General features: G+C 41.2%; 1 protein-coding gene and 2 long non-coding RNA genes across 3 annotated transcripts; 2 read left to right on the top strand and 1 right to left on the bottom strand.

The window, feature by feature from the left end:
* Positions 1-60: 60 nt before the first annotated feature.
* On the top strand, positions 61-1868 carry LOC132273627 (probable LRR receptor-like serine/threonine-protein kinase At3g47570). Its single transcript, XM_059774613.1, has 2 exons — positions 61-1207; positions 1520-1868. Exons 1-2 carry the CDS (start codon positions 61-63, stop codon positions 1810-1812), a joined length of 1440 nt encoding a protein of 479 aa, XP_059630596.1. The 3' UTR covers positions 1813-1868.
* Positions 1869-1950: 82 nt separating this feature from the next.
* LOC132298995 (uncharacterized) lies at positions 1951-5438 on the bottom strand. The gene is made up of 2 exons (XR_009480001.1): positions 5244-5438; positions 1951-2451 (listed from the first exon to the last, which is right to left on the bottom strand). It is a non-coding gene; the product is annotated as an uncharacterized LOC132298995 (long non-coding RNA).
* LOC132298990 (uncharacterized) lies at positions 4258-21493 on the top strand. Its single transcript, XR_009479998.1, has 2 exons — positions 4258-4517; positions 20769-21493. It is a non-coding gene; the product is annotated as an uncharacterized LOC132298990 (long non-coding RNA).
* Positions 21494-21739: the final 246 nt, after the last annotated feature.

Here is a 21739-nt window from a genome sequence, read left to right as displayed (position 1 = left end):
CCCCTCACTGTTGGTCTCTTCTTGCAACACAATTATCTAACAGGACCACTACCATCACAAATGGGTAACTTGAAAAATCTTGGGCAATTGGATATTTCAGAAAACAAACTTTCTGGAAAAATCCCAAGCAGTCTTGGTGAGTGTCTAGTGTTAGAAGTCCTGCATATGGAGGGTAACCTTTTTGAGGGTACTATTCCATCCTCTTTTCAGCAATTAAAAGGAATTCGAGACCTAAATCTTTCTCGTAATAGTTTGTCTGGACGGATTCCAAGCTTTCTAGGCGAGCTCCGATTGATTGAATCTCTAGACCTTTCATATAATAAATTTGAAGGTGAAGTTCCAAATGGCGGAGTGTTCATGAATGTTAGTGCATTTTCAATTGTGGGAAATGACAAACTTTGTGGAGGAATCAAGGCACTGGAATTGCCCGCATGTCCCACACAAAGGGCAAGAAGGCCTTTTGCCCGTAAAGTGATAATTCTTGTGACAAGTATCACTCTATCTACAATTTTGTTGATAGCATGTGCTTTTGCTCTTTTTTATCTGATGAAAAGGTCAAAACTCAAGTCTTCTGCAGATTGTCCATTGGGAAATCAGTACCCAACACTCTCTTATGCAGAACTCCAACATGCTACCAACGGATTCTCTTCATCCAACTTGATTGGTGCGGGGAATTATGGTTCTGTTTATAAAGGAATTCTCAACTCCGGTGAACAAATTGTTGCTGTGAAGGTATTCAACCTTCAACTACCTGGAGCCAACGAGAGCTTCTTGGCTGAATGTGAAGCGTTGAGGAAAATTCGCCACCGCAATATGGTCAAGGTCATAACATGTTGCTCAAGCATGGACTTCAAAGGAAATGAGTTCAAGGCTTTGGTCTTTGAGTTCATGCCAAATGGGACTTTAGAGAGCTGGTTACACCCAATTCAATCTGAGCAGCAGCATCCAAAGAGCTTGGATTTCATACAAAGGCTAAACATTGCGATTGATGTAGCATCTGCATTGGATTATCTTCACCATCATTGTGAAACAACAATCATTCATTGCGATCTAAAGCCAAGTAATGTTCTTCTTGACAATGAGCTCTGCGCTCATGTGGGTGATTTTGGGGTATCAAGGTTTCTTGGAGCCGTGAGAGGTAAACCCAGCTGTTCGCAATCTAGTTCTTCAATTGGGATTAGAGGAACAATTGGTTATGTCGCGCCAGGTAACTTATAATCATACAACTATTTCATAATTTTATACACCTACCTTTTGATACATACTCTGATTTAGTTTCTTCAAGGGATTTATTAAGGTTTTGACTAAAATATAAGAAAATTTCTTAGATTATAGTTTGAAACACATCTAGTTGATTTCAAGATGACACCGTTTTGCATAACAAAGTTGAGCATAGTGTAATTGTAAAATTTTACTGCAGTGTCATAATATAGATTAAAATAATTTAGAACTTTGAGAAAGTTGAGCATAACATATTTAAGCAATATGTTAATTAATTTATTATTATCATTTTGTGTAGAATATGGTATGGGTGTGGACTTTTCAACCCAAGGTGACATATACAGCTATGGTATTCTCTTACTGGAGATGTTTACGGGACAAAAGCCCACCAACAACATGTTTACTGAAAGGATGGTGCTGCCAAGTAGAGTGTTGGAGGTTATCCACTCTTTATTCTTATTGGAAGAGGAAGATGTGATCCTCCGTATTGGAGTCATGTGTTCTTCTGAATTGCCGAGAGAACGGATGGATATTAGGGATGTTCTAATGGAACTCCACAAGATCAGAAACACATTTCTGAGAAGAAGCTAATGTCTATAGAAAGGAGACGGATCAAAAACACCTTTTTAATCATCAAATGTTTAATCATAACCTCATACAAAATCATGTGATAGAAACTTCTAATAGTTCGTTGTGGCTGTCTAAAGTTTTTTTTTTTTTATCTAGTTGTTTTCTATCTCAGGTTTCGGTTACTTTTGCAATGTTTGGAAGCGCTATAACATTCTGTGAATAAATTATATATGATCGTGAATTGTTGATTACCACCCAAAAAAATCTGCTTATGAATTATACACTTGATGGTTGGCTACTTGATGGAATTTTATTTTTTTATTTTTATTTTTCGGTATTTGGCAAAAGTCTAGGTCGAGTCCATCGGGCGAACGTATAAAATAAATTGTCAAAAATTGATAGATAAATTATTTTTGTTAGGTTTTACGACAACCATACACCAAAAAATTAAAAAATAAATATTTTCTAAAAAATATTTTACATCCAAACAAAAGCAACTTAAAGGTGCAAAAAAAGTTTGATCTTAATCACCCAAGTGTCGTAGATGTACTTCTTCTCTGCTATGGGAACCTTGACTCAATCTTTCAACAGTCCCTTAACCAATCTTATCCATCAAACTCTCCAAGAGTTTAATCTATTTTTCTGGTCCATCCCTGTCTTCTGAACTGAGTAATTCAAACAACAAGAGAATGATGCATTTGTTCTAGAAAGAAACCATTACCATTTACCACACACAAATTAGGCATTTGAAATATGAAAAAATGAGCTTAAACACACATCTACCAGCCTAATAAAATTGGCCGAATACATGATTTCTTAATTTTGCATCTCATTTTATTTCAAATAATATTGACTTTTAAATTATAAAACAAGTAGAAACCTTCTGGTGATCACAGCAATTGATCCTCTTGGTTGGTTACATAATGAGCAAACATGGAAAGAGAGAAAAAGCACATGGAGCATTGGTTATACATTGTCTATGAAAGCATAAGAAGCGTTGCCCAAGCCCACAAAATTTCGGGCTGGGCTCGGTTTATTTCAAGTTGGATCCGTCTGAGTTACAGCCCTAATTTGAATTATGAAAATATATGCTTAAACACACATCTAAGTTACTGAAGAACTTACCAGCCTTATAAAATTGGCCTAATACTTGATTTCTTAATTTTGCATCTCATTTTATTTCAAATAATATTGACTTGTAAATTATAAAACAAGTAGAAACCTTCTGGTGAGCACACAGGGATGAAACTGAACAGAGCAATTAGGACGAATTTGTTATTGTTTATCAAACTATTTTTTCTTTTCTTTTTCTTTTTCTTTTCTTTTATTTATTTATTTTTTTGTTCACTTTTAAAAACAAGTTATTGATTTTCATTTTCAAAAATAAAGAAACTACAATAATGAAAGTTTCCAAAATAGGGACATTTTTGGGCTTCAGTTGTTAATATACTATGGTAGAATAATAAACTATAGTAGAATTCAAAGACGCTAGGTATCATGCGTCACCGCAACAACTTCACATTGGTTGCGCACTAACTCTAGAATTTTAGATCGTTTATGTAACAACTTACCTTGCATGTAGACTGATATATTATATTACATAATGATGTTTTATGTAGCGTGACATAAAAATATCTTGTACTACATGAGGAGATCTTCTTTATTCTACTCCATATATTAGCATTGTAAATTTCTTGTACGCTTTTGCTAATTGGATTTTGTTTGAAGTGTGAACCTTAAACCAAAGATGTTTTTGCACTAATGCAAATTTTGTTAACAAAGCAAATTCAAAAAACTAACAAGAAGTTCTACAATACCTCAGTTACCGTACTCGAGATCTCTTTGTGATTGGATCATCTATGTGGTAGGCCCCACCACCACACCCAGACCCAGCATAGGACTTGGGTTTTTTATATTTTTCATTTTATATCTTTTTTTAAAAAAAAATTATGAAGATGCCCCCATTGGATTCTTTTTTTTTTTTTGCATTTATACTTCAAATGTTTAAGAATTTATAAAGATGCTCCCACTAAAATTACAATTCGCCCCACTATTTTTTTTTTTTTTTTTTTTTGCATTTTATAGTTTAAGAATTTATAAAGATGCCTCCACTAAAATTACAATTCGTCCGACTATTTTTTTTTTTTTTTGCATTTTATACTTTAGATTTTTTCAATTATTTTTAAAAAAACCCATTAAAATTACAAAATGAACCCACCACATAAATTTTTCCCCATAAATTAAAAAGTCGCCGTACTTCATAAATTTTTTTGAATCTGTTACTAACCACATCTAACAATTTAGAAACACGAAATATGATACCTCCAAAATATTTTAAAATTTTTCAAAACTAACCATGGTTAAGGAAACCATAGAAAATAAGTGAATAGTTTTTCGGGTAAAAAAGTTTCAAAAATTCATTTTATGAAAAACATATTTTCGACTCTAAAACATGCCTCCCAAAGTCAATATTTAAAAAAAAATCCTCTCCCTCATCCTTTTCAATCTTTTGATTGTTTAAGAAAAAGCAATACGAAATGGACTCATATATATAATATGTATATGTATATAATGTATATATTACCCCCACGTGTCAACTCAAGGGATCGAAAGATCCACCGAGACTCTGTTAACCCTTGTGTGACTATATTCCCCTTCAACTTGGAACTCGCCGCGAATCCAAACGCTGATTGACTTTCCGGCCAACACCAACTCTGTTGTTCACTGTAAGTTCGTACGAAACTTCGTTTTTTCACTATAAATCGGCTATTAAAACCCTCAATTTCGGTTTTAGATTGTTTTCATTTGCAATATGTTTGACCTAAGCTTTCCTGCGCATATAAACACACGTTACATATGATTAAAATTGTTTACACATTTGCTGAGAAATAGGCTTTGGACTGTATAAAAACATGTATAACGACAAACCCTTTTCTGGTTTTTGTTTTGTTGATGAGAAGATGAAGGGGGAGAAGAGTTAGATCTTTATAACTTTTACTGATGTTATGATTCCCAAATTTTACAACCCAACTAATTAGAACAATTATTAGTCAGTTGAATGGAAGATTTTTTATTTTATTATTTTTTATTATTAATTTTTTATATTAAGAAGGTTGAATGGAAGATTTTAGATTTATCAAGTCCCTTAGATAAATGATCTTGAGCATTATTTTATTTTTATTTTTTCCTTTCTGTCATACATGCTATTTTTATGTGTATATAAACTCACTAGATTAGGCACTGGAACTTCAAAGAAGAAGGCAAAAATCTCTTGAACTTCAGAAAGAGAAAAAATAAGAAATATGCCAAGGCTATAATTCACTTGTCATTGATTTGGGAAAGAACATTAATTGAAGTGATTGAATGAAAAGTACTATTTTGGGTCAAGGAGATTGAAAGAGAGCAATGGCAAAATTGAATGACAATATAGGGAAAAGTATGATAATATATACCTCGCCACTAACCACTCGCTCTCCGGCCCCTCTCGAACAAGCACGTGGGCACCTTCCGGCTGGATTTCATGTAAGCTGGCTCAAAACCAGCAAGGAGTCACTTTTCACCTGAACGGTGAGAGTTCCCATGTCTAAGAGAATTTCCATTTGAACCAGCTGATTCACCTCACTTCTTACTTTTCTCTAGGCTACGAGGCCAGATTTTTTAAGGATGGCAATGGGGCGAAGTGGGCGGGGATCTCATTCCCCATTCCCCTTCCCGGTCAAATTTTTTACCCCCATCCTCGGCCCATACTCATTTAATTTTCAACCCCATCCCCGCCCTTTAACACAGTCTTAATATTTTCAACCTAATAATTTAATAAAACTTCAGCATAATTATAACAAGTTAAAATATGATCAGATATTTGATGCACAACGACTCGGGGGAATAGATCTAGGGTTTCAGTTTTCAGAAGTGAATGTATTATATAGCTTTGTAATTTAGTAATATTTTATAACATGTAAGGACAAATTTGTAAAAATGCACTATAAACGGGCGGGGTTACCCTCCCCCGTTCCTACCCCATCCCCTGTCGGGTTTCAAATACAATTCACATTCCCTTCCCATTTACATAAATGAGTCCCCAAACCCGCCATAAACAAGGCGGGTGGAACGAGGACCCGCCGGGTATAGGGATTTTGCCATCCCTATCCACAATAGGGATACAATCCTAGTTCTTATCTTTTGCAATGTCAGTCAACGGGTCTTCACTCAGTCTCTTCAATATGTGTATGTCAGTTGAAACCTAATAACTAGTTTCTTTTCTTTATTATTATTTTTTTTGAGAAAATAGATTAAAAATTATTAGTTCTTCCCTTAAAATCTTCTTTTTCTTTCTTATACTAGTTTAAATGCAACAAATTCTTTGTTCTTGTCGTTGGAAGCATGTGCAAGATTAAAAGAAGACATATATTTTTTATATATGAAGTAATATTATATATGGTAGATGAATACTTAATCAATGTAACATGAAAGTTGTAACTTATAAATCATAGGATAAAGGGCAAAAAAAACCCCTCTAAGTATGTCTAAATTTACAAATAACTCTCCTGAACTATATTTTGTGGATAAAACCCCCTAAACTATCACATTTAGTTGCAAAATGCTCCATTGTTTTACCTATTTTTCATTAAATAACCATAATACCATTTCTTATTGAATTACACTTAATATATTTTGCTTGTTAAAATAAATTATTTCATTTGAGAGATGAATTCAATAATTCGCTGGCCTTCTTGTTTAAGAGTAGAAAGTTGAACCATTAATTGAAATTGGCAAGCCCCATCAGAACCAGAGTAGAGAGAGGCAAGCATGTCCCAGACCTCCTTGGTAGTCTCATAACTCCCAAATTCCATACCAATGGAAGAATTGGATGTGTTGCGTAACCATGTGATGATCTTGTGATTCTTCAACAAGTGTTACATAGGCAAGGCATCTGATGTCTCTTCTTTGGCTTGAGTAGGTTTTGTACAATCTCTGGTGACATAGGATCATAGCTTGCAACCTTTCAGAAAGGTTGGCATAGATTGATTCCAAAAGAAGTAATTGTCACCATTAAGAATAACTGAAATAGGATGAGTTAACTCGTTTTGAGCCATTTGGAAATCCTAAATGCAAAAACGAACTGCAAATTCGGAATCAGGAATCAGCGTGAAAAACTGGGTTGAATTGGTGTTTTCAAAAAAAAAATTCTTAAACTGTTGACGTGGCCTGACACGTGCCGCAGCGTGGAACTAACGCGCCTAGGAGTGTGGCAGGGCGTGGCGACGTGGAGGCACGTGGCTAATGGAAAAAGCTGGCTGAACCTTCTGGTGGGAAGGTGTGCGTGGTGTTTTCTGGCTATTTTTGGTTGATCTTTCGCCTAGTATACTTAGAATTGCGAAAAGACTTGCTGAAGCTCAAATTCGAACCCCTAACAGGATGTATGCTTGATGAACTTATTGGAAGCCATCAGAGAATAAAGCAAAAAAAAAAATTTTAAAATAAAGAAGACATAGAATTTAGCTCTGATACCATGTTATATATAAATAAGAGAAACTGCATATTGTATTGATGTGTATGAGATTCATACGAAAGGGGTTTATATAGGTAGGGTTATGTGTAATGAACAAGTAACCCTATATGTATATGGTAACTATATATATGATAATCCTATACAAGATTAGAATATATTATACAGTACACTAATAATATATATATATATATATATGATAATTCTATACAAAGTTAGAATATATTACACAATATACTAATGGTATATTTTATGATATATTCTGACAATTTTAGTAGTTTTCAACCTTGCAATGTGTTTTTTTTTTTTTTTTTTTTTTTTTTTTTTCAGACCCCCGTCAAACATTGTCAAGACAAAAACAAATAAATTAATGTAATGACTGATTTACTCTTTTCTTATATACACTTGACCAAACAATTTGTTTTATAACTCCCGCCAAGGTTAGGTTTATCTGTTGGACCAAACAACTAGTCAGTGAACCAAACGGATGAGGAGAGCAATTGGCGGCGGAAGCGCTGGCCTTGGCCGGCTCTGTGGATGGCCGACATCGCGGATTGTTAGGGTTTCTCGGGCATCGGGAGGGAAAGATCGGCACAGCAAGGTTTGAACCTCCAAAGGGCTTCGAGACCATCGAGTCCGTCTCTCAGTTCACATGTACGGCAATACAGTTTTATGATCTTCAATCAATCAATGCTTCTTCTCTCATCCCTCGTCACTTACGTTAGGAGAAAACGCCGAAGGTCTTGTTTCTACCTCCGCCGCCGATCAACACCACCTCCTATGGAGAACCCTAATGAATCCACACTGTGGAGGGAAAAAAAACTCCCTCCAATAAAAAACGCACACGTCACCACTACCCATATCTACAGGCCAAGGACATATAAGGCCCATCATGCTCAAGCCCAAGTTGAGGGTATTTACAGTCCAAGACCATTCCATCAAGGCTGACTCAAGAAGCCATCAGCCCAGCTTGTCGTCAGCCCAGATATGAGTATTTAACATCCGGCCTGTTACCCAAGCCCAGCCGGATCAAAATATATTCAGCCCAAGAATGCACAAATCCTACCATTTGAAGAATTTACCGTAGAAGGAAAATTCGGATAGGAAGTTCTGTACAAGGCAAGTTCTATGTATAGAAAATTCAACAATGGAAAGAATTCTATTAGAAAAGTATGGTTATATAGAAAGAATTGGAGGGCAAGCAACGCGAGTCCTACCATAATTTTGCAATCTTTTGTATATAAATAGGGGCTAAGACCTCCAATAAAGGATCAAGCAATTCCACACTTCTCTACACATTGTTCTTATTTATTTTTATGGTTTTTGAATGAGTTGTTTTATTTTTCTCAGTCATTATTGGTTGAGCGAAATTTTGCACCTACACTTTGGCTCCGTCTGTGGAAACCGTATAGAAATATACTCCCACTTGTTCTTCAAAATAAATCCTTTAATCGTGTCTGGAATGTCAAACGGAGAGTCAGTAATGAATCAACAGATAGAATTGATGCAAAAGATGCGAGAAGAGTTCTTGCACCAATTTGAGACACTCCGGCAAGCAAACGATACGAGTGTCGCCCAGATAGCTACGCTTCAGCAGCAGACTCATACGCTGCACACGGCCATGGCCAGGCTAACGCCACAACCACCACCAGGCGATGCTGCGGCACCACCTCCCACCCGGAATTTACCTCCGGTTCACGAGCCTCCAGCCAACGAGACACCACCCAACGGGGCTCGACCTAGTGAGGTTCAGCAAAAGCAAGGGACGAGGTCCGAGGCGGTTGCTTCGGATAATCTCCCGCATCGCACTCAGGACGAACAGGCCGAGTCCAGCCATAGGCTTACGGTATGGTCCAATGGCGTTCCGGATGGCGCACGTGTACAAGATGCCTTCGACGAAAAGAAGCTCTTGAGAGTCCAGACACCAGCCGAGATGGCTAGAGAGCACAAGAATTCCTTGGTCAAGACCCCCTTTACTGACGAGGTGTACCTTGTGGAGAGGCCGAAGAAGTTCACTATGCCATCCTTCACCCAGTTCGATGGGACAGGAGACCCCTCTCGGCATCTTGATCATTATGCGCAAAAGATGGCACTGGACGATCATAACGATCCGTGGATGTGTAAGGTTTTTCCTACCAGTTTAACCGGAGCAGCGTTAGAATGGTTCAGGAATAGGCCACACAAGTCTATCCCTGACTATGAGACCTTGTGCACCATGTTCTTAGCCCAGTATTGCGGAAATAAGAAGCAGAAGAAAAGTATCGCCAGCCTTTTCACCATAAGGCAAAGGAAGGGAGAAACTTTGCAAGATTTTTTATCCAGGTTTAACATGGAGGCCTCGGAGATAGCAGATTGCCATCCTGCCATGGCAATCGAAACGTTTAAGTTGGCGATGATCCAGGGAACCAAGTTTCACACATCCTTAGTCAAATATTCCCCCCCGGATATGCAGACTTTGAACGCTAGGGCACAAATCTACATCCGGTTGGAGGAAAATGTAGCCCACCGTGCACAGCACGCTACCCTCGTCACGGTGGAAAACAAGTCTCGAGAGAAAGCTGCGAGCACAAGGATGCAGAAGGTCCCTCATACCGCCACACAAGTCACCCAAGCGTCTGAGAAAAGGCGAAGGACATAGGACAGGCTTACCCCTCTCCGTACTACCTTGGCGCGCCTATTCCAAGAGAATAAGACGAGGTTCGCAACTCCTCAGCCCATGAAGCAACCGTTGGAGCAGAGGGACAAAAGCAAACATTGTGCCTACCATAGAGATTATGGGCATACCACCGATGACTGCAGATCCCTACAGCAACAAGTAGAAAGGATGATAGCGAGAGGAGAATTGGTGGAGTATCTCGCCACAAAGGAGCACGTAAGACCTCGGGAGGTTAACCCTCGACGGGTAGAAAGCGGTCAGGTAAAGGTTATCCATGCCATACACGGAAGGTCAGAGGATGATGAAGAATCTGAAGAGTTGTACAGATCCAGGCTGCGAGAGGCTCATAAGTTACGCAGGTTGTCTTCGGTAAACACAGTTACACCAGGCAGCATCAACATTGGATTCGGTAACAATGACCTTTCTAGAGTCCAGCGCCCGCATGAGGACCCCTTGGTCATCAGCCTCCTGGTAGCGAATTACATGATCAAGAGAGTGCTGGTAGATCCGGGAAGTAGCACCAACATCATTACAAAAACAGCTTTTGATCAGTTGGGGATTTCGCCATCATCCATCAGGCCAACTTCCGGCCCCCTAATGGGATTTGATGGTACTAAGGTGAATCCGCTTGGGGTGGTCGATCTATCCGTTACTGCAGCAAAGAGAAGTCTAAAGGAAAACTTCGTCGTGACAGAGATTCATCCATCTTATAACCTCATTATGGGAAGAGGTTGGATCCATCGTATGAATGGAGTCCCTTCTACGCTTCATCAAGTAATGAGGTGTTTAATCCCCGGATGGCAGGGACGTCATCGACCTCTGGGGAGACCAGGTTGCTGCCAAAGAATGTTACATGCTAACGCTACACGAAGCAAAGAAAGCGTCGAAATCACCTCAGTCAGAGGCGAATCCCAAAGACGCAATCAAATAGCAGCTACAGTATCCTCTGCCCAAGTATCTCAAGGCAGAGGAAGAAGCCGAAGTTGAGGCACCTACCGAGGAGTCCCTCGAAGCTGTAGAGGTAGTCCTCGGAGACCCTCAGAAGATCACCTACATTGGCTCATCTTGCACAGCCGAAGAGAAGGAAGCGTTGATCAGGGTTATTCGGTGCAATTCGGATGTCTTTGCCTGGGATCACTCAGATATGGTGGGGATCAATCCTACAGTCTCATGCCATAGTTTGAGGGTTAACCCAGAATTCAGGCCAGTCAAACAGAGGCACCGACGGTTCGCACCTGAACGCAATCGCATAATAGCTGAGGAAGTGAATAAACTGTTACAAGCAGGATTCATTCGAGAGGTGCAATACCCACAATGGCTCTCGAATGTAGTAGTCGTTCAAAAGAAGAATGGGAAATGGAGGGTGTGCGTAGATTATACCAACCTTAACAAAGCTTGCCCAAAAGATAGCTTTCCTCTGCCCAAGATTGATCAAATGGTGGATGCTACAACGGGTTATGAAAGGCTCACATTCCTCGACGCATACTCTGGCTATAATCAGATTCCCATGAATCCTGAAGATGAGGAGAAAACTGCTTTCATCACAGAAACGGCCACTTACTGCTACAGAGTGATGCCCTTCGGTCTAAAGAATGCCGGAGCCACCTACCAGCGACTTGTCAATAAAATTTTCAGTAATCTACTGGGCAATACAGTTGAAGCTTATATCGATGATATGGTGGTTAAAAGTATACGGAAAGAGGACCACCCGAAGCACCTCCAGGAGGTCTTTGATACTCTCAAGAGATACAATATGAAGCTGAACCCCACCAAGTGCTCCTTCGCCGTTTCGTCAGGACAGTTCCTTGGGCACGTCGTAAATAAAAGAGGAATAGAAGTAAACCCAGCTCAGGCAAAGGCACTCATATAGAACCAGGAACCGAAAACTCGCAGGGAAGTGCAAGTTCTAACCGGCCGAATTGCGGCTCTCAGCCGGTTCATATCCCGATTATCTGATAAGTATAAACCTTTCTTTGATGCTATTCGATCCAAAAACAAAGATATGTGGGGACCTCAGCAGCAGGAAGCTCTCAATCAATTGAAAAGCTACATGGCAAAACCCCCAATCCTTTCTGCTCCAACGCCCGGAGACACTCTCATCCTGTACCTGGCAATATCAGCTATAGCAACAAGTGCAGTGTTGATCAAAGAAGAAGACAAGGTTCAGCACCCAATCTTTTACACAAGCAAAACTATGACGGATGCCGAGACACGGTACAGCAAGACAGAAAAGGTAATCCTGGCGTTAATTTATGCCAAGAGGAAACTTCGACATTACTTCGAGTCTCACAGCATAGTGGTACTTACAAATTACCCTATACGAGCTATCCTAGCTAAACCAGACCTGTCTGGTTGAATTACAAAATGGGCTATTGAACTTAGCTCTTTTGACATCACCTATGCACCGAAGGTATCTCACAAGGGGCAGTCGGTAGCGGATTTCCTACTAGAGTACGAAGATCAACCTGAGGAACCGACACTTCCAGAACCATACTGGGAGTTACGAGTTGATGGCTCGTCCAACCGGAAGAGGGCAGGGGCTGCTATTGACATCACAACACCCGAGGGTACCAAGCTGCAGCAGTCAATTCTGCTAGATTTCCCATCTACTAATAACGAGGCCGAGTATGAGGCAATGCTCGCCGGACTTCGGCTAGCTAAACAGCTACAGGTACGATGTTTAAAAGTTTTTAGTGATTCACAGCTTGTGATCAATCAAGTGACAGGGCAATATTCTCCCAAGGAGGAACGTATGAAGTCATACAAAGATGCTGTAGAAAGTGCTATCCGAGAGTTCGATCAAATCGAGTTCCATCAGGTACCACGAGATGAAAATGCCGAAGCAGATCGATTGGCCGCAGCCGCATCGTCTTCAGATGAAGAATTGGTTCGGCTTGTTTCAATCGATGTTCTCGAAGGACCTAGCATTAATCCCCAGCAAGAGGTGATGGTGATCCCGGAAGTACCACGCGAGCCCTGCTGGATTGATCCAATCGAAGCCTACCTCAAGGAAGGGGTTCTCCCGAATCAGAAAGCTGAGGCAAGGAAGCTTAGGCTTACCGCGGCTAAGTATGCCATCATTAATAACCAGTTGTACCGAAGGTCATTCTCCGGTCCCTATCTCAAGTGTGTAACCCCTACTGAGGCTCTCACAATTCTAAAACAAGTTCATGAAGGAGATTGTGGAAACCACTCCGGAGGAAGATCCCTTGCACACAAAATTCTGACCCAAGATTATTTCTGGCCATACTTGGCTCGGAATGCCGAGGAGTACTCAAGACGATGTGACAAGTGTCAGCGTCATGGTCCAATAAAGCACCAACCTGCCGAGGGTTTGCACGCCATGGCTAATCCATGGCCGTTCGCCCAATGGGGGATTGATATAGTAGGACCATTGCCCAAAACCATGGACAAAAAGGAGCATGTGCTTCTGGCTACGGATTACTTCACCAAGTGGGTGGAAGCTGCAGCCTTCTCTAGCATCACCCACGAAGAAGTAAAGCATTTCATTTGGAGCAACATTATTTGCCGGTTTGGGGTACCAAAAGTCATCGTAATGGACAATGGTAAGAACCTCGATAACAGAAGTACAAGGAAATTCTTTAGCGAACATGGAATCTTGCAAAAGTTGGCTGCAGTTAGTCATCCACAAGGCAATGGGCAAGCTGAAATAACTAATCGCACGATATTCGGGTGCTTAAAGAAAAAATTACAGAAATTAAAGACAAAGTGAATCTCCCTCAAGTGCTTTGGGCCTATCGAACCACTCCAAGACGACCCACGGGAGAAAGCCCATTTGCTATGGCATATGGGTCCGAAGTTGTCATTCCTACCGAGTCCATAGTCCCAACCCTTCGGACATTCTTGGTGCTGGAGGGGAACAATGAGCAACAACTCGAACATAGCCTTGATTTGGTAGACGAAAGGAGAGATGCAGCAGCAATTCGACTCGCGGCCTACCAACAACAGGTGTGTAACAGTTATAACAAACGCGTCAGGATCAGGAGTTTTGTGGTAGGCGATTGGGTGTTGAAGCAGGAGACAGCTCATGTAAAGAAACTGGAACCTCATTGGACCGGACCCTACAGAGTGACCGAAGTAGTGGGGAAAGGAGCATATCGTTTGGCCGAAGCTGGCGGACGCCCCATTGCGCGTCCTTGGAACGCAATACACCTGAAAAGGTATTTCCATTAGTTAAGTTTGTCAATTTTGCTATAAGTTCTTCACAAATAAGGCTGAATATGTCCGCAGTCAGCCAAACTTTTCTTTATTTTGCTTCTCTATTCAATATCACTCTCCTCTGTTTTTGTTTCTTTTATAAAAATGGGGAGTCATACGAACTCTATGATTACGCAATTTTTATGCGCATGCCAAGTCGCACAAGATTACGCAATTTTTATGCGCATGCCAAGTCGCACAAAACAATGATTTTTATAAAACAAAAGCAAAAACGAACAAAACACAAACACAAAAACCAACAAGCACATAAGACACATGTGTTATGGCCTGTGCTTAAAACTTTCTATCCCACATCGATAAAACAGTATGTGCTACATTCTGTTATATATGGGAATATTCAAATAGTTAATTACGGTGTAAGGAGGGTCCACTGGTATTTAAAGCTGTCAAGCTCAATACCAGAGGCATTCCTTACACCGACTTTTTTGACAAAATTTAGTCTATGTCCCACATCGGATAGAAATAGAGAATAAATGCGGTTCATATATGCGCGGTCCACAACATTTGGCTGCCAAGAAGGGAGTATTAGTGGAGGCAGGTCTCTAAAGTCGGCAAATGGAGAACTTCACAGCCACTGTTACTCGCTTTCTTGGCCTCCTATCATTTTTGAGTCTTCAGCCTCATAATAAGTGATTTGAGGAAAAATATGAAATAAACCTCCCCTCAGGCTCAGCGCCGGGGAGTAATTCATTCGCCTCGGACCCTAAGTGTCCGGCTCGGCAAAACCTCCCCTCTGGCTCAGCGCCGGGGAGGGATTCATTTAAACCTCCCCTCGGGCTCAGCGCCGGGGAGTAATTCATTCGCCTTCGCCTCGGACCTCAAGTATCCGGTTCGGCACAACCTCCCCTCTGGCTCAGCGCCGGGGAGGGATTCATTTAAACCTCCATTCGGGCTCAGCGCCGGGGAGTAATTCATTCGCCTTCGCCTCGGACCTCAAGTGTCCGGTTCGGTACAACCTCCCCTCAGGCTCAGCGCCGGGGAGTAGTTCTCTCGCCTCGAACCCTAAGTGTCCGGCTCGGCAAAACCTCCCCTCTGGCTCAGCGCCGGGGAGGGATTCATTTAAACCTCCCCTCGGGCTCAGCGCCGGGGAGTAATCCATTCGCCTTCGCCTCGGACCTCAAGTGTCCGGTTCGGTACAACCTCCCCTCAGGCTCAGCGTGGGGGAGTAGTTCTCGCTCCTCGGACCCTAAGTGTCCGGCTCGGCAAAACCTCCCCTCTGACTCAGCGCCGGGGAGTGATTCATTTAAACCTCCCCTCGGGCTCAGCGCCGGAGAATAGGTCATTCGCCTCGGACCCTAAGTGTTCGGCTCGGCGAAAATCTCGCCTCGGACCCTAAGTGTTCGGCTCGGCGAAAATCTCGCCTCGGACCCTACGTGTTTGGTTCGGCAAAACCCCCCTCCGGCTCCACGCTAGGGAATGTATAATTCGCCTCGGATCCTGAGTATCCGAGGCAGCTTCGGACCCTAAGTGTCCTATTCAGATCAGAACTCTTTCCTCCGGACTCCAAGTGTTTAATACCTTGTGTATACGGATATGTCATAAGTTCATCATATTCCACCCCACATCAGGAACACATGAGAAGGAAAGAGTATGTATACTGAAGGCAAGTAGAAGGCGAGGAAGGTTCATTTAACAGTTAAATCATTGTCCATACGACTCGTCCTGCGATATCAACTAAACTGTTAAAAGGGATCTCCTTCTTCCCACAATCCTTGCATTTTCACGGATAGCATAAATCCGAAGTATAAAGACAATGTTTAGTGTTTAAACACAATACCAGTTAGAGAAATATATTAAGAGCATATAGCAAAAACAAGTCAGGCAAGCCTAAAACGAAAAGTTATATTCATTATCCCAAAACAGGCTGTTCATAAAAACAAAATACATAGTTCTACTTCCTCTTCGGATCGAAGGGAGTAGATTCAAAAGCATCCACTACATTAGGACTTGAGGTAGCCGCAGGAGCAGGGGAGCTAGGAGTACCCTTCAGGTGTGCCTTCACCATCTCGGCAAAGCGAATTTCAGCTTCTAAAGCCTCTGGCCCTTCATCATATGGGAAGTGCACCCCTACCTGCTTGTCAAAGGCGTCCGGATCCATCGTCTTAGGGCCTGAGCCCTGATTATAGCCAGACCGGAACGCCTTAGCACTAGCCAGGTGCGCCAGACAGGAGTAGCGCCCCTGCATTTGCTTCCCTGCCTTGAAGCAAGTAGTAAGAGCCTCGGTCAGGCGTTGAACCTCGGCCTGAAGAGAATCCACCTTAGCCTCAGAGGCTGACAACTGCCTCTTGTACGCATCCTTGGCTTCAGAAGCTATCTTCAGATTGGTAGAGGCAGTAGTGGCTCTCTTTTCTGCATTGTCAAGATCCTTTTCCAACTTCTTGATGGAGAGGGATTGAGCTTCAGCAGTGGCGCAGAGGGCCATGGTGTGGTATAGACTCTGTTTAACAGGGAAGCGAATATAAGCATAAATAGAAACACAAGCAGGCAAGAGTAGCATAATTCTGAAGGTGCAATGCGAACCTCTATGGCCCGGACTGGGGCAGAGGGGAGAAGTTGCTCCAACCCCATTTGGCTGATGGCTTCCTCGTCCTTTGGGAGCCACATTCCTCGAGCCACCGCCAGTGCAACTGAAGGGTCTGTAACCACAGAATCCCCTGAGTGTAGGACTGACCTGTCAGCCCTGGTGAAGGAAGGAGTCCAAGGAGCTCCAGTCTCAGCAAGAACAAAGGCCCTGACTTCATCTTCAGGTTCAGCCTCCCCAGCTTTTTTCCCTCTGCTTTTAGAGGGGACTTTGCCCTTGCCAGAGGAAGAGGGGTTGAGGCGAGATTTCTTCAATGGTGGTTCCTCAACCTCCACCTCATCCTCAGTTGATCCAATGACGACCAAGGGTTGGGCATCTCCGGCTTTCTTTTTTAAAGCCTCAGCCCGCCGTACCTCCTCCTCGGTCATAGGGAAACTGTCAAAGGATGGTAAAGCCAGGTCCATGAGGTCTGCAGCAACGGCACTGGAAGCAATGTCCTTGAGGTTGGAGGAAGTTAGCAGGTCCTCGATAGGCGAGGGGTTACTCCAGACTCGTTCCTCAAGAAAAGAAAGTCTGTTCCTTGCTGCGGAGGCCGGGAATGTAGCTGAAAAAACACCAAGAAATTCATAAATACGGCGAAATATTAAGACTTGGCAAGGAAAACAGCCAGAACACTTGGTATGAAGGGAGGTTAAATATTCTATACCTAATTTCCCGAATTTGCGCGGAATGGGAAGCGCAATTGATTGGGACACGAACCATTTCCCTTTAACTACAACCATCCTTTCTTTCCATTTCTTTTCGGATGAAGGAAGGTTCGTGCATATCCTTTGATGAAGGGGAGAGGTAAAAAAAAAGCGACCAGGCTCGGTCCCATGCTTAGATATATTGTAAGTAAGCAGAAGGTCGGCAAGGGTCAAATCCAGAGCCTCTAATTTCCGGCGCACCAACAACGCCGAAAGGATGCGAAAGAAATTGGGATTTACTTGAAGGGGGACAAGACCTAGCTTATTGAAAACTAAATGATAGAAGGGATGAAGAGGGAATCGGAGGGCGTTAAGGTGCCCTACAGAAAGAAGCAACTCATCCTCCTCAATTCCCTCGCCGGAGGTGAAATCGGCACCCTCGGGATATTCTGGAATGTCTACTCCTTCAGGAACATCAAATTCTTCCATTACCGAAGCAATAGAGAATTTGATGCGGCGAATAGAGATGATTGCTTTCTTCTCTTCATGGGTAAGAACGTAATCAGAGCCTGAGGTGGATGTTTCGGTTGGAAGAGGGGAAGTACCTGATGAATTCAACGAAGGGTGATCTGTAGAAACCCTAGGAGGGGGAGCCCTAATGCGAATGGGGGAAGATGAAGGTGTGGATTCAGAATCCCCAAGGTCTACACGTTCGGGAGTAGATGAAGTACTCATAATGAAAGATTGAAGAGAAAGATGCGAGACTAACCTGACAAAGCGAAGGAAGCGATGAAATGAAGGACGCAGAAGTGCAGCAAGGGCAAATGTAACCCTTGCAAAATCTTGTGCGACGGAAGTAATAACGAAAGGCCACGAACCGTTTCTGAAGCAAAGTGAAAACCGGTTTCAATTCCCTCTTTAATAGGAGCCGTCACTCAATTAAAAATGGAATTTGGGGCAAAGTGTGGAGGGAAAAAAACTCCCTCCAATAAAAAACGCACACGTCACCACTACCCATATCTACAGGCCAAGGACATATAAGGCCCATCATGCTCAAGCCCAAGTTGAGGGTATTTACAGCCCAAGACCATTCCATCAAGGCCGACTCAAGAAGCCATCAGCCCAGCTTGTCGTCAGCCCAGATATGAGTATTTAACATCCGGCCTGTTACCCAAGCCCAGCCGGATCAAAATATATTCAGCCCAAGAATGCACAAATCCTACCATTTGAAGAATTTACCGTAGAAGGAAAATTCGGATAGAAGTTCTGTACAAGGCAAGTTCTATGTATGGAAAATTCAACAATGGAAAGAACTCTATTAGAAAAGTATGGTTATATAGAAAGAATTGGAGGGCAAGCAACGCGAGTCCTACCATAATTTTGCAATCTTTTGTATATAAATAGGGGCTAAGACCTCCAATAAAGGATCAAGCAATTTCACACTTCTCTACACATTGTTCTTATTTATTTTTATGGTTTTTGAGTGAGTTGTTTTATTTTTCTCAGTCATTATTGGTTGAGCGAAATTTTGCACCTACACACACTCTTGACCTCTTTCTAGCTTTCAGATTTTCCTCCAAATCTCAATGGCCCACCAATCACAATCCCAATCCGAGTCCTCCAATTCTATCAATCTGATCAATTTTAATTTTAATTTTTAAACTTTGTTGACTAGATTAGGAGATTTGTGATTTGTTCAATCGAATGTATTCTAGAGAGAGAAATGAGTGAGTTAAATTACTCGGCATATTGTACTCCGATCGCCGTCGCTGAACCGGCGCCACCCCCTACTCGCGAGCAAATCCACGTCGTTGAATTGCTCCGGCGGTAGTAACGTGCAGTTCGCGGAGGTCGTTGGTGGGGTGACGGCGGATTATGACTCACCACAACAATCATGTATATATATAACTTATATATAATACTTATAATTCAAGACTAATCATTACAGAATTAGTAGAGAACCTTGGCGCTACAATCCAAATGCAACAAGTCCCTCTTACGGCTCTAGACACCTCTTTCAAACTACTTACTCTTCTCTTAGTTGTGTACAGTTACAGTATATATTGCCAACTTAGAAAATTCTTCCACTATAATTCTTCCATTAAATCACAGACCTCTGCACTTGTATTTCACAATGCTATGGGAATCGTTAAAATTAACCTAAGTGCACCGGAGGGTCGGAGACTGTTGTGGAAATTACCAAACTAGCAACCATACATGCACAAGGCCATATTTCATGCATGAAAAAGTTATTAGAAAATTCAGGATATACAATGAATGAGGGAATGGTTCAAAGAAAGAAACAGCCTCAAAAACTAATAAACACGTTTTAAGAACAAGGTTTTAATTAAGATTGTTTCACCTAAGTCGGATTTATAATATTTTACAAGTTGTAAGGTCTTCGTCTCTACAGCTTTCATCATTAACAAAAAGATATAAAAAAGGGTAAGTTATGCACTGAAATTAAATCTAATAATCGAAACAGCCATTTCCTGCATCGATAACAGTCAGCAATGAACTATATATGAGTTATATATAATATTATATAAATTTGGCAAATCATCTTAATAAAGAATATCCGAGCAGTCTTCAAATTTCTTAAAAGTAATTATATAAAAATTATCCAGGAAAATAAATCAAATCCTCCCACTGCAATTGCAAATTCGAAGACGCGGAGCTTCAAATCCACCCCATCTCGGTCGACCTGTCGCTGGCGCTGGCTGATATGCCGGAGAATATCCGACCTGTTGCTGGCGCTGGCTGAGAGCTTCAAATATATATTGTTCTAGTATTAGTCCCCCAATTTTAACCCATCCAAACAAGCCCAATATTTAAGCCACAATTTTAAAGCAATTGACCCAACCAAATAGGCCCAAGCCAAACAAGCCTTAAACAATCACTAAGGCGAAGCACATAGAACTCTTAAATTCCTAATCTTACACAAATCAAAGAGCTCACTCATTCTCTCCCTCTAAAGTCTAACCCTATTTCCTCTAAAATTTTCCAACTCTTTAATCTTTCGATCCCCCCCCCCCCCCCCCCCAAATTAACAATTTCTGGATTCGCCCCTGTTCTTAGAGGGGAGTACTAACTTTGGAGAAGTCCTCCTCGGAGCAATAACTTTAGTGTTATATAGTCTGTAGCCAAACATAACCAAGGGGCAATCTGGGCATTAAAATTTTATTTTTTGCTGATGTCAGTAAAAAGTTATCTTTGACCAATTTTGACTGTTGACCGAGAGAGGAAACTGATATGTGTCGGGAAAAGTAGGGAGTCCTGAATTTTTTTTTAAGGGAGATTCTAGTTGTGCCAAAATTATGAAACATGGCATAATTTAAAATTAATAATTATTGATCTCTGGTTTTGTAGGATGGCATCATGGCAATGTGGCTAGATCATCAGAAACAATGGGATGACGAGGCAGGGAGATGGGGAATGTTGGGGTGGGAAAAACAACTATATTGAGTACTTTGAATAACAAAATGTATGAAAATGATGTGTTTGACGTAGTTATTTGGACAACTTTTCAAGAAGACAGCATAAGAAATCTGCAGCAAGATTTGCTGATAAAATAGATGATTTGCCATCCCTCAATAATATTGTAAAAGAGTTACTGAGAAATCTGAGAAATGAAGATGAGACTTCTGAGAATTGAAGTAAGGAGAATTGGCATTTGGGAAATGTTAGGGTATGAAAAACAACTATATTTAGTACTTTATATTGAGTATTTTGAATAACAAAATGTATGAAAATGAAATGTTTGACATTGGTATTTGGACAACTTTGAAGAAGATACAAGAAAGCTATAGCAAAGATATTGTGGGGCGGTTAAAAACTAAATGTGGGCTTCCAATAGCCAGGGGGAGCAAGTTGCTGATACAATGTCTAGAGCACTAGAGAATATGAAGTACCTACTCATTCTTGATCAAATGGTGTGGGATTTTGTGTCATGCTGATCAATTATTGTTATGTGAGTTATGCACTTGCATGGGATAGGAACTACTTACCTGATAGAGAGGAATTGAAGACAATAGAAATCATAATGCATGCATAACATTTTCAACTTTGTTTTATTTTATTTTTTATTTTTTTTATTTTTCTTTCAGGAAAGAATTTTACTTCGTAAAAGTGCTCTTTGATTATTCAAAGATCTGTCATTTTCACCAAAAATAGCATTTACCTCATAATTATGCTTTGTTCGGTAGGAAAGAAGGAATGAAGATGTGTGAAGGGATCAGGCACAGGTGTGATGGGCTCAGGGGCAATTGTACCCATTGAAATTTTTTTCTTTTTGCAATTATGCCCACTAATTTTGCTTTTATGAATTCTATAGTAACAAA

The sequence above is a fragment of the Cornus florida genome, unplaced genomic scaffold (genome assembly GCF_030987335.1).
Source record: "Cornus florida cultivar Cherokee Brave unplaced genomic scaffold, ASM3098733v1 CherokeeBrave_3.0.0_Hap2_Chr01, whole genome shotgun sequence".
Taxonomy (NCBI): domain Eukaryota; kingdom Viridiplantae; phylum Streptophyta; class Magnoliopsida; order Cornales; family Cornaceae; genus Cornus; species Cornus florida.
The sequence above is the reverse complement of the archived record's forward strand: the minus strand, read 5'-3'. Positions and strand labels throughout refer to the sequence as shown.

Bases quoted from the DNA above. Each gene is read 5' to 3' on its own strand.
- LOC132273627 (XM_059774613.1), top strand. From the start codon at position 61: ATGGGTAACTTGAAAAATCTTGGGCAATTGGATATTTCAGAAAACAAA. The intron at 1,208-1,519 runs GTAACTTATAAT...CATTTTGTGTAG, and splicing joins AATTGGTTATGTCGCGCCAG to AATATGGTATGGGTGTGGAC.